The sequence below is a fragment of the Pseudorca crassidens genome, chromosome 14 (assembly GCF_039906515.1).
Source record: "Pseudorca crassidens isolate mPseCra1 chromosome 14, mPseCra1.hap1, whole genome shotgun sequence".
Lineage (NCBI taxonomy): Eukaryota > Metazoa > Chordata > Mammalia > Artiodactyla > Delphinidae > Pseudorca > Pseudorca crassidens.
Genome location: NC_090309.1, coordinates 37,970,131 through 37,982,598, shown reverse-complemented (window position 1 = coordinate 37,982,598; position 12,468 = coordinate 37,970,131). Strand labels below are relative to the sequence as shown.

Below are 12,468 nucleotides of genomic sequence, written 5' to 3'. Positions count from 1 at the left end.
GTGAAAATAGCCATAGGTTCGTGATAATGAATGATGATGGAGAACCACTGTCAGGAATAGATAGGGCAAGATCTTGTCTGCACCTCTTAGATTAACCCTTTTTGTGCTCCTGTCCCAGGCAGGAAACTAGACTGAGAAGGCTGCTCTCCTAAAGCCCTCCTTACAAATCCTTGCCCCAGCCATGGTTTGGCACCACAGTCTTGCAGAAAATAGGCATTTGACTAATGTTTGCTACCTAACTAAAGTTTAAAGAAGGTGATTGATAATATAGCTTCGATAGGCATGAAATCATGAGCAAACAGTAATGACAGTACTAATAATGATAATGACAAGAATCACAATAATAATTGAGAGTTTAATATATGTAGTTATTGCTCTAAATGCATGTATTATCTCATTCATCTTCGTTAACTTTATTTTTCAAATAATGAAACCATAGAGGTTAGTAATCTGCTCAAGGACAGAGAGCTACGTAGTGGCAAAGCTTGGATTTGAACCCAGAAGCTTGTGCTATTAATCACTATGCTATTCAGGCAAGTCCTGAAACTGTGTATCCTCCAGATGTGATACTTTAAGGGATCCCATTTCATATGTAATTGCCTTTGTTGAACATTCGGAAAATAAATTACATGTTTTTAAAAGTATTCACACTTATTTCAGAATAGAAAACTAATAATCCTACTTTATTTTCTCTTCAATAAAATGTATAGATTTGCTTTAGATTTACCTCCAGTCTTCCTTGAGCATAACCCAGGAGCAGCAGATTGGCTCTGTCTTTCTCAGAAGAAATGGGGGCCCAAGGCCAAGCATCATCACTGACCAGTGGCCACCAGCAAACAACTATATCTTGAACACAATTGATAGCTAGACGACGCTGTGTTGTCCTGTTTACTGGGCCAGGGATTTCATAATAGGAAATCTAATGGTTAAAAAAAAAAAAAGCAGACAAGGATCATTTTTAAAATGCAAAATCCTCAAAGTATTGCAAAAATTAAAGCATCTGTAAATGTAGATAAATGCAAGTAAATATGCATGTTAAACATGTGCTTAAGGAGGTGTCAGAATTTACCAAATTCTTTTGACACATATATAAAAAAGACATATGTTCAAAATTCTCCCCATTTTTAGCAGAGGAAAGGAAAAGGAGAAATGTGAGTTAGGGAGGAATTGGCCATAGCAATCCCAATCAATACCAAAATGTACAGTCATGGTTGCTTGACAGTATCGACCTACACATAGGATTTAAGACCGGCTATATTAAATGACAAGTTCAGTACTGCTGACCAAGAGTGTCTGACTACTGTTTAAGACATAACATGTTAACAATGACTGAATGACTGACAACAATAAAAGGAAAAACAACTTGAGGCAAATATCACTTTAAAGAATATATGAGACACATACACAAAAATTCTGCATAAAGGGATAAGTCACAGCATCATGCTGCATAAAAGTTTATGCAGCTTCTGAGAATTATGCTTTTCTTTCTTAGGACGGATTTGTAGAATTTATTATTCAAACTATGTTATTTTGGAACATGGTTATTTGAAAACATAAGCACGGCACCATCTGGGTGACACATGCCAAGGAAATATAGATTGCACCGTATTTCTGCTTAAGGAATTAATGGAAGGTTGATAGCTTGGAAGCCAAAAAAAAAAAAAAAAAACTATCTTGCCATTGCTGGTCAGCAATAATCGAACCACTTTCTGGGGATTAAGCGCATGGCTAAGCCTACTGGACCAGACACTAGCAAAGGGCAGGGGGTCTTCTTATCAGAGAAATGCTTCTGGAGCCAGTCTCACTACATGACAGATTGCTTTCATATTCCTGTCTGCAAGGCAACAAAGGATGGCAGTAATGCGATAATGCCAGAGTGCAATGGGTGTTAAGAACCCGTTGCATTTATGTATTGTATTTAGTAAATAATCAGGCTCATCCAAATTGTGATCTCACCACTCAACCAAGGCCATTAAAATCAAGGTTAATGCTTTAATAATCCTCTGCTATTTTTTTTTAATATGGTCAAAAGGAACCCTTTTCTATTTGCATGCCCATAATATTATTGACCTCTTCATCCTCTGAATGCACATCAAAAGGAACTGAAATCAAAGTAATTACCAATGTTGTTCTCTCATGGTAAACATTTAACTCCTTGCACTGTCCCTGTCCCTTCACTGTTAAATAAATTGAATTGGATTTTTAAAATGTAGACAGGAAAACCCGTTAAAGGTCAACACTTGCAGGATATTTCCCCTACATTTTTCTTTGCCAAAATTGTTTCAATCTAAAAGGATTAAATTATGGTACAGCTGTAAAGAAAAGCAGAATTATAGTACTCTACACTATTTCCTTGTTTTAAAATCCAAATGGGCAATGACAGACAACACAGATGTACTTTATGCTTTGAAGTGCAAATTCTTATATTTAAGCTCTCAATATCACTATTTTAACTAGCTATCTTCTTAAGAGAAATACCACAATGGAATTGCTAAGTCCTTAAAAATATAGCTACATTATTTTGATGTCCTACCTGCCATGTAAACATGTTACTTAAGAATTTCTAGATGAGAACTGGCACTTTCAGTCCTCACATAATGCAAATCATATATGTTATCTGAAATTTCATGTTTGCTGTGAGTATTAATGGCATCAGTGTTCTATCACAATGGTCAGGAAGGCAAGTGAAATGAGTAAGTTTCTTAAAACATCCTTCCAATGGACAAATGGCAGTTTTTACTAAGTATTTAAATACCTATATTTAAAATACTGAACCAGAAAATGAAATCCATGGGTTTTCCAAAGGGAAGCAGGCTACTTCTCTAATGTAAAGAAATGACATGGAGTGCTCATGGAGTGCTTAATTTCTCAAAGCTAAAGGCAGAATGAATAAACAAATAAGTAACTCCCTTATTCAAGGTATAGGGCCCATATACTCGGTCTATTTTTCACATCTTTTCATCAGAAAAGATGACATCCTGACAGTTTCTCTCTGCTCTCATTAACGGGGAGCTAATATCATTCAGCTGAGAAGACTTTGCCAAATTATCCACCACACCTAAGATGGAGAAACTAGTCATACAAAATTTTATATAAATGCATTAAAAACAGTTACTTGAGCTAATGCTTGAGCTAATGCATACTGGTGCATTTTAAAGACCAGTATTAGTAAATAAACAACATTTTAAGTAAATCTACAGTTAGCCATTCTGGAAAATAATACCCCATTAAGAATGCTAAACCAATTTTTTTTACTAAACAAAATATATGAATACCACTGATTTTCAGTTTAAAAGAATCAATATTATACAAAGTGTTATAGAAGCTCCACAAAGTTGGCAGACAAAACCAAATTTTAGTTTATTACCACAGTGAAACACTTATTTAATGTATTTTATCCCATGTTAAAAATCTTTTTTGTAAGAGTAGATTTTTCCACTAAATAAAATTAAATCCTCCCATACCACCACCACCTCAGTCACAATAAGAAATAATGCAAAAGGGTAAAAGGTTAGGTTCAATACTACTTTTCAAACACACACACAAAGTTGACTTTTAAGAATCTTTGCCCTTGTTACAGACACTCTAGGTATGGTGTAAGTGTGCATCTTGTTTAAGGAAGCTGTATATCAGCCCCGTTCCCAGTGAACTGTCTCAAATCCACGTCACAGAGGCTGGATCAATCTTGCAAACACAAGTCCTTGCTGAAAAGAGGCCTTGAACTGAAACAGCCTGGAAAATGTATTAGATACTCATCCTACCAGAGAGTATGCCTTCCAAGCAGTTAAAATGTAATGTGGCAAAACTTAAATTAAATACATCATTTAAAATAAAAATCCTGCCTTAACAGATGCAAGGTCCCTGATACAAGGAAACAAATTACCTGGAGTTACTGAAGGGAGAGATACTAACACAGGAAGGATATTTCTTTTTGCATTTTTCTCCACAGTTAGAGTTGGGTGTGGGGGGCGGGGGAGTCTTCCCACTCTTCGTTTATTACACATTTCTATTAACCTTTGAAAGTGCCTTCTTCTTTCTTTCTTTTCTTGTGAAATGGAAGCCAGAGAAGCTACCCTTGCCTAGAAGGATGATACCGGGTCTTAGGGGAAAATGAGAATGGTGTATATACTACCACTAGCAAGAAAACCATTTTCGAATGTATAACTTGCCTCTATTATCTGTCTCTGACTTCCGTAAGTACTATATAAATTACTCCAAGCATGCCACTGTTAGACCCCCATAATGAGAGTGAAAAAGAAAACTCTGGATGGCCACTGTTTCTAGTTGATCAAGCTTAATCTTATAATAACTCTGGTTTTTCTGAAATCCAGAATCATTCAATAAAAACAAGCATAACATCAACTCATGTGATACTCTAGCATACCTTAATAATTAACAATATGACTATATAAAATGAAATCTCTACCTTATAATCCAAGGCTGAGAGTTTTTCCAGTCTTTTGTTTATATCAGGAGAACCCATCTTCTTGGTAAACTGAATAAAACATAGTTTGTTTTGTGCCAAAAATGATAAGATGATAAAGCTGTCTGTGAGAAGAGCTTAAAAAAAAAAAAAGATTTGATAATACTAGCAAATACTAAGTTGGAATAAAATAATAAAGAATTAACAGTTTCTTCCACTGAAATGTTACAAAAAACTATTTTCAGAAGATAAATGAATATTAATTGAAATAACTAAAGTCTCCTAAATACCATTATGACATTTTACAAAGATAATAAAGATACTGGGAATAAACAACAATCATCAATCTAATCATGCATGGATTTGATACTTTTTCTTTTTTCCTAAGACCATTTCAATATACACTGATGTTTGGGGACAACCTCCAAATAAGATGTATTTGGAATAGGGCTAAGAAAAGCATAAAATAAAGACCGTTTCACATCTGAATGTAAAGATAAAAACGTTCACTTTTATTTGTGCTTAGCCTTTAATCCTGTGTTTATATGATATAAACCATCTGAGAATAAATTGGATCTATTAGGGGATACAGATCCGTGTTCTCCACCAATTTTTAAAAAAATTTTTCATCAATGAATCTTCTTTCTGAGGGTATACTAGTTGAATGAAATAAAGCATATTATATCCAATACACACATTATATAAAATAATATTTGATAATGAAGAGTAGCAAAAATATTTCTACAGCTTTATTTTTAGAGCACACAGGTAGATAATTAATATTCATAGGTTACATAAAGGGCCGTTAATGTTATAAAAATTGTTGATAAAAACATATAGTAGGAATTTGAGAAATGCTTTATATTGTTCCCAGCATAAAGAAATTATTGAATGTTTTATATATTTTTCTTTACTTCCATACCCTGACTGTGCAAGCAGTAACCAACAGTATATCTACACAATTACAGGAGAATCTGGAGAACTGCCAAGAAATCACATTGTTATCATGGTCTCATGAGAGTGTATCATTTGTGGTATAAATAAAAGAAACAAGTGAAAAAAGATATCTCAGTGACATGAATAGTGTTGGAAGTCTCCTTTTAATTCTTATGGAGGAGAATCAATATGACAAAATCATCACAGCCACTATTTTCTTTGCAGTGTCAATGAAGGGGTCAATTATTAGACATATGAAAATGGAACCTCTTCCATAGGGAAGCTTGCTTAGCACCATGATCCTATAAGGAAAAGGAAATGGCACACTTATAACCTTAATACCAGCTTTCATTATCAGGAATATGGCTAATGATAGCCAACCTGCAGAGTGCTTTTCTCTGCAGGATTTATTCAGAGATATTTATTCAGAGATAGCTAGTGAGCACACACAACAGAAGGAAGGTTTCTGTAATCTAACCTCTGTCCTTTCCATTAGATCACACTTTCCTTTGATTATTCAATTAAAGATACTGACAATTTTCAATCTCTAATGATAATGCAATCTGTTTCTTAGACCATTTTTTTTACCTTGAATTAAAGAACATAATCTTAAAACTTCAGGAGTCAGCACACCGTAGTGCAAAGAAAATGGGCTTTGCAGCCAGAACCTGGGTTCAAATCTCAACCTAGTCATTTTTGGGCTAGTCCTTAGTATCTCATTAGTGGTCATGTTCCTTAGTATTTCAGCTTCAATTTCCTTACCCATAAAATGGAAATAACTATACCTTATAAGGAATAGTTTTTTAAATTAAATGATATACGTAGGTTAGCACAGCATAGAGCCTTTTAGGAATTAATAAATGTCAGTACCCTACTTTTTCAATTACTGGCTTAAAGTCTTTTTTTATGTGCTTCGTAGCAATTATGTACCGATTGCGGTATCACTTAATGGGATTCAGATTTATCTAGTATATTTGGCACTGACTTTTGATATTTATAAATACTGCCCAACTCTCTCAAAAGTTAGTATTCACAGACTGGTAACAGAGAATCTTCCTAACAGCCAAAACACAGGTTTTGTTTTTGCTTTTGTTTTTTTTACTGGTGGCTGTGTTGACAAATTTGGGTTATTTATTATTCAAAATTCATGTGAAAATGAAAAATATCTGAAATGTCAATACACCAAAAAAAAATAAACACCTCTTTTGAAAATACATTCACATTTTTTTAAGCAAAGAGTGAAAAATACTCAAGGATATGAGCCTAACACTTGACAAAAACTTTGATATTAAATATTAGTCACAACTTGTATGGGTCCCAGGGGTTGTAACTATGCTATTACAAGCAATTACTTGTGTTTTCAAGTCCCCAGTGGTAATAATTAGTCTACCTGTTGACACACTATTTCTCCTGCCCCACTGTTAATGCAGGCAATTGATTTGCACACGGGGGTAATTACCATCACTGATGGTGTCTGAGATGAGCTTCCCCACCAGGCTTCTGTCAATCACCACTTTCTCCAGCTGCGGCCCGGAAAGGCTTAAGGACACCAGCACACCTGAACCAAAGAGAAGCTAAAACCAGGGAAAGGGGGAGAGGGGGAGGGAGATATACTGAGAATTAGAATCTTTTAAAAATCTCTCTCCAAATGCACAACTTATACAGATATTTACATGTGCATCTACACCATGGAATTATAAAGAGCTTTTCTTCTTCAAAAAACAATCACTGACATTCTGAGTAAAAAGATACAGGTGGTTAAATGATGCAACACAATAAGGGCACTGATTAGTGCTATATGCAGAAACTGAATTTAGTCCATGTTTATTAGAAGTGTAATCTTCTAAATACTTACAAAATAACCGTGTGGAAAAAACTACTTTGCACTGCATTCAGAAATGTGATGCGTCTTCAACTGAAATGTTTTCAAAGATTACTATTTATATCAGAAATTAAAAGATTTCTTAAGCTTTGAATAATCAATGCTACACATTAAATAGAGAAAAGATGCCATCATTACAATATTAACAGCAAGTATTACCATTTTTTTTTTTTTTTTTTTTTTTGCGGTACGTGGGCCCCTCACAGCTGTGGCCTCTCCCGTTGAGGAGCACAGGCTCCGGACGCACAGGCCCAGCGGCCATGGCTCATGCGCCCAGCCGCTCCGCGGCACGTGGGATCCTCCCGGACCGAGGCATGAACCCACGTCCCCTGCACTGGCAGGTGGACTCCCAACCACTGCGCCACCAGGGAAGCCCTACAATTTATTTGGAATTTAAACCGCACTTCTACAAATAAAGATCTTGTCTAAAATATTAAAATACATGTAAATCAAGGCAATTAAAGTAAAATGTTAAAAAATTCATAAATAAATACCACATACCAGAAATAGCTTCTCAAGGAGATATACAGTAAAGTAGGCAGGCTTTATTAATATTAGCGTTCACCCAACCACCCAACAAAAGATGTCTGGATATCACCATTATGGTTTTATACCGCTCCTTTCCATTTGTGGCAGCATAATTCATTCATCTCCAAATGTTTAAAACTTCTGAAAGGACTATGCATATGTGTATGCTTGTTATCTATGAGATTATGAAATATCAACATTGGAAGAAATTGTTTCACCTTCACGGCAGCAGACTCAAAGCAGATGAATCATGGAATAGCATATGGTATAGAAAGAAAAAAACCAATTGTCAGTAAACTAATCATGAACATGCCAGCCAAACCTAAAGACAACTATGATTTTAAACAAAACAGGGGACTTCCCCACCTACCTAAGCATCATGTCCCAGCTAGAGAGGATGATTCTGTGACAAGACATACTGTGACATGTGTGAGAGATGAGCAGCATCAGGGACCAGGTTCATAAAAAAAAAGACCATTACCCCCCTACGGTCTAACAGATTCCAGGCACATGAATCAGAAAAGAAACTGAAGGGTCCCACATGACTTAATGAATTGCCCATTTCACGTTAATGCCCCCAAAGTGGGGCGGAGGGCAGGGGAAAGGAGAATTTAATCAACTTTATTGGTCTGCGAGACTAATAAGAGAAGGCACATTTGTTCCAAGAATTTCAAAATACTTCACAAATTAATTAATCTCTACTGAATTATGAATTACATCCAGCCCTGCCATATACCTTGATGACAAACACTGATAGTTCCCTTTTAGGGAATTCCCCCATAACAATATAACATATTATATTATATAACAATATATTATATAATAATATAATGTGGTCTTTACTCCCTACATTCTCCCTTCTCAGACAGGGAATCTTAGGGTCATCTTTCATATCTAGTTCTCCCCTTTATAATAGCTTTTTTCTCCCTTCCTCATTTATTCAAAGCACCTCAAATACCTGCCCTTTTCTATTTATTTTTATCTACTAAAACTTTATACCTATACTCTTAAGCATCTCTTTTCTTCATTATCCACTGATTACTAGCTCCTTATGGATACTAGCTAGGCCACTTTTACCTTTGTATCTTCAGTGCCTAAAACAATGCCAGGCACACAGGAGGTGCTAACTAAATGTTTAGAGAAAGAATCATAATAGGATCACAGGATCAAATAATTCATAGTTAGAAGGAAACCTGGTCTAATCTTCCACTCCCACATGACATGGAAGTTCCTCTGCAGCATCCCTACAAGCATCCTTCAAGCATCCAGCCCATGCTTGAAAACTGCCAGTGACCAGAAGCTTATTACCTTACAGGAAAGCTGTTCTACCACTGGAAAGTTCTAATCAATTTAAAGATCATTCCTTCATTTTTTTCATTCAACAGAAACTGAATGTTGATTATATGCCAAACACTAAACTAAATTTAGTGGCTCAAAAGTGAATCAAATATAACCCTTAAAATAGGTTAAATATAGGTTAGTAGAGAGAGGTAGGGATATAAGCAAGTAAGTGTAATAAAGCGTTACTGGTCCTATCATAAGAATACATACTGGGTAGACTGGGGGGACTAAGAAGAGGTGGCGATGCTTGAGCTTGAGGTGAAGGCTAACACCACCTTCTAAGAACTTCTACAGTAGCCCCAGTTTCTCTTCAATAGTGCTCTTTTTAAATATTAAAAGATAATAACATAGTGGTTAAGAACATGGACTCAAATCAAAATGAAATCAGCACTGGCTCTACCTCTTACTAGCTGTGTGACCTTGAGGGAGTTACTTAACTTCTGTAACTTCATTTCCTCCTCTGAGACGAGATATAATAATATCTACTTCATAGGATGAGGATTAAACTACTATTTACAAACAGTATTTAGAGTAATGTCTGGCACATAGTAAATGTCTGTAATTATAATTATTGTTATTATTATTCAAACATTACTCACATGTTTTCACTATACCATTTACCATCTCTGAACACATTCCTCTGTCTTTTTTAAAATCTTGTGCCCAGACTGGGCTCGATGTTAGATATGGAACACTAGACTCCAGGTGAGTTATAACCACTACAATTTTTTATCACTTTTCCTATTTGCTCTGATTTAACAAGGATACTGTCTCCAAGATATGTGCAAGTTCCTTCAGAACTTTGGAATTTAATTTGTCCAAGTCCCAAATTTGTTGTTCCTTATTTTGTGCTCTCACCACAATCATCATGAACTAACCCTCATCTCCTAATAGAAATTGCTTTTTCTATGTATGAGCACTTGTTATGTTATAAAATTAATTCTAAAAGACCACTTTTGTCGGATGGAGATGGAAAGTGCAACTGTGATAGTACGTAAAAGAGGGAACTTAAGCTGGAAAGGATTTGAAGGGGAAGTGTCAAGGCATAGCAGGAAAGCATACATACATCAGTAGATAAATGATATACACATGGAGATAGGGGCAGTGATTTGGGGACTGTGGATCCTGCCCACTGAGCTTGGGCATTCCTTCAGAATCTTTCTCAAAGGATGGGTGCAGCCACTAATGCATTCACTCATTCATTCCACAAATGAATATTTAGTATTTTGTATGACCCAGGCCCTGTTCTAGGCACTGAATATACAGCACTGAACAAAACAGACAATGTCCTTGCCCTACCTCCCTTCAGGAAGCTTGCATTTGAGTGTGGACACAGAGAACAAAAAATAGTTTTAAAATAATGTCAGAAAACAATAAGAACTACAGAGAAAAATAAAGCACAATACGGATGGAGGCTTTAGGAGGATGCTGTTTTAAGTAAATGACCAATAAAGAGAAGTAAAAACGCCTCCCTGAGGAGATGACATTTGAGTACAGATCCAAATGAAGTGAAAGAACAGGTGATATGATTATTTGGAGAAAGCGAGTTTGAGGCAGAGAACAGCAAATGCAAAAACTCTGAGGTTAGAATGTGCCTGGGACAACTGAGGAAAGGTAGGCCAGTGTGGCTTGTGGGGAGTGAGTGAGAGGGATATTCAGAGGATGAAATTAGCAAGGTAGTCAGGGGCCAGGTTACACTGGACGTTTCTGATGAGAAGCCATAGGGTTTTAAAAAGCAGAGAATTATAATTTATGTTTTAAAGAGGGATCAGGGCAGGGCTTCCCCGGTGGCGCAGTGGTTGAGAGTCTGCCGGCCGATGCAGGGGACACGGGTTCGAGCCCTGGTCTGGGAGGATCCCACATGCTGCGGAGCGGCTGGGCCCATGAGCCACAACTACTGAGCCTGTGCGTCTGGAGCCTGTGCTCCGCAACAAGAGGCCGTGATAGTGAGTGGCCCCCGCTCGCCGCAACTGGAGAAAGCCCTTGCACAGAAACGAAGACCCAACACAGCCAAAAATAAATAAATAAATTAATTAATTAAAAATATATATACATATATATAAATAAATAAAGAGGGATCAGGGCAAGAGTAAAAGCAAGGAGACCATTAGGAAGCTATTGCAGTGGTCCAGGTGAGAGAAGATGATGGCTTGAACTAGAATGGCAATGCTAGAGGAAACAGTATGTCGATAGATTTGAGATATATTTTAAAGGGGACTTGCTGAAGAATTGGGTGTGGCATACAAGAGAAAAACTCAAAGGTTTTTGGGCTGAGCAACTACGTTTACTGAGATAGGGAACACTTGAGGAGAAGTAAATTTAGCTTGGGGGAATCGAGGGTTTGGTGTGGACATGTTAAGTTTAAGGTGTCTATGGACATATAAGTAGAGACATCAAGTAGTCTGAAGTTCTGGGTGAAGTGGTGGCTGGAGATTATATTTGGGAGTCATCAACAATGTAAAGGTAGTGTTTAAAGTCATGGAACTGAATAAGCTCTCCTTAAAAAGTGAGTGGAGAGATCATAAGGGTGGGGCCCTAATCTAATTTGACTGGTGTCCTTATAAGAGCAAGAGACACCAGAGGGCTCTCTTTGCATGTGCACACACAGAGAAAAGGCCATATGACAATGAAGTAAGAAGATGGCTGTTTACAAGTAAGGCAGAGAGGCCTCATCAGAAACCAACCCTCACAGCACCTTGGTCTTAGACGTCTAGCTTCTACAACTGTGAGAAAATAAATTTCTGTTGCTTAAGAAGAAAAAAGTGGAAAGAGAGAAAGAGGTCCAAGGTCTGAGCTCTGGGACATTCCAATCTTTAGAGGTGTTAAAAGATCAGGTTAGTCCTCTACTGACACCTAGTTTGGGTACTCATTAGGATCAAGGTATGTCCATCATTTCAGATTTCCAAATGTCTTGTGTCCTAGCAGTATCCCTAACACCAGATTTTGGAATAAGAAGGTATAAACAAATTAATAAATTAATTAATGCATTTTTATAAAACAACCTGTGGGGAAGCATAAGGTTTCCAAGTACACTGGTGCCAAAGATATTCCTGAATATAGTAATGGAGATAACCAGAATTAGGGGAAAAAAAGTAGTCTGAATCTCAGGAAAAGAATATTCTAGCCCAGACAGTAAAGTATCTCCACCTGTATCCCCAAAAGGTTAGTTCTTAAGCTCTCCAAAATGGAAAAAGCCTATGTAAGATTTGGCAGGACAAGAAGGAAAAAGGGCACCAAGATACTGTCCTACTCCACTACAAGGAACTGGAGAATTCAACAGCTCAGAAAATGAGAAAGAGCAGACAAAGAAGCAAAGGGAGACACCTCCAGAGCACATTTGAGTTTGAGAAGAGATCCA

At 36.7% G+C, this 12,468-nt stretch overlaps 1 protein-coding gene across 1 annotated transcript in view; it reads right to left on the bottom strand.

Annotated features, from left to right (window-relative positions):
* The window catches only part of WDPCP (WD repeat containing planar cell polarity effector), a 255,317-nt gene that overhangs the window by 114,355 nt on the left and 128,494 nt on the right, over positions 1-12,468 (bottom strand). The window contains exons 9-11 of the mRNA XM_067703850.1: positions 6,819-6,933; positions 4,427-4,560; positions 728-919 (exon numbers count right to left, since the gene is read on the bottom strand). Of these exons, the coding sequence (XP_067559951.1) occupies positions 728-919; positions 4,427-4,560; positions 6,819-6,933 (441 nt within the window). The remainder of the gene's footprint in view (positions 1-727; positions 920-4,426; positions 4,561-6,818; positions 6,934-12,468) is intronic.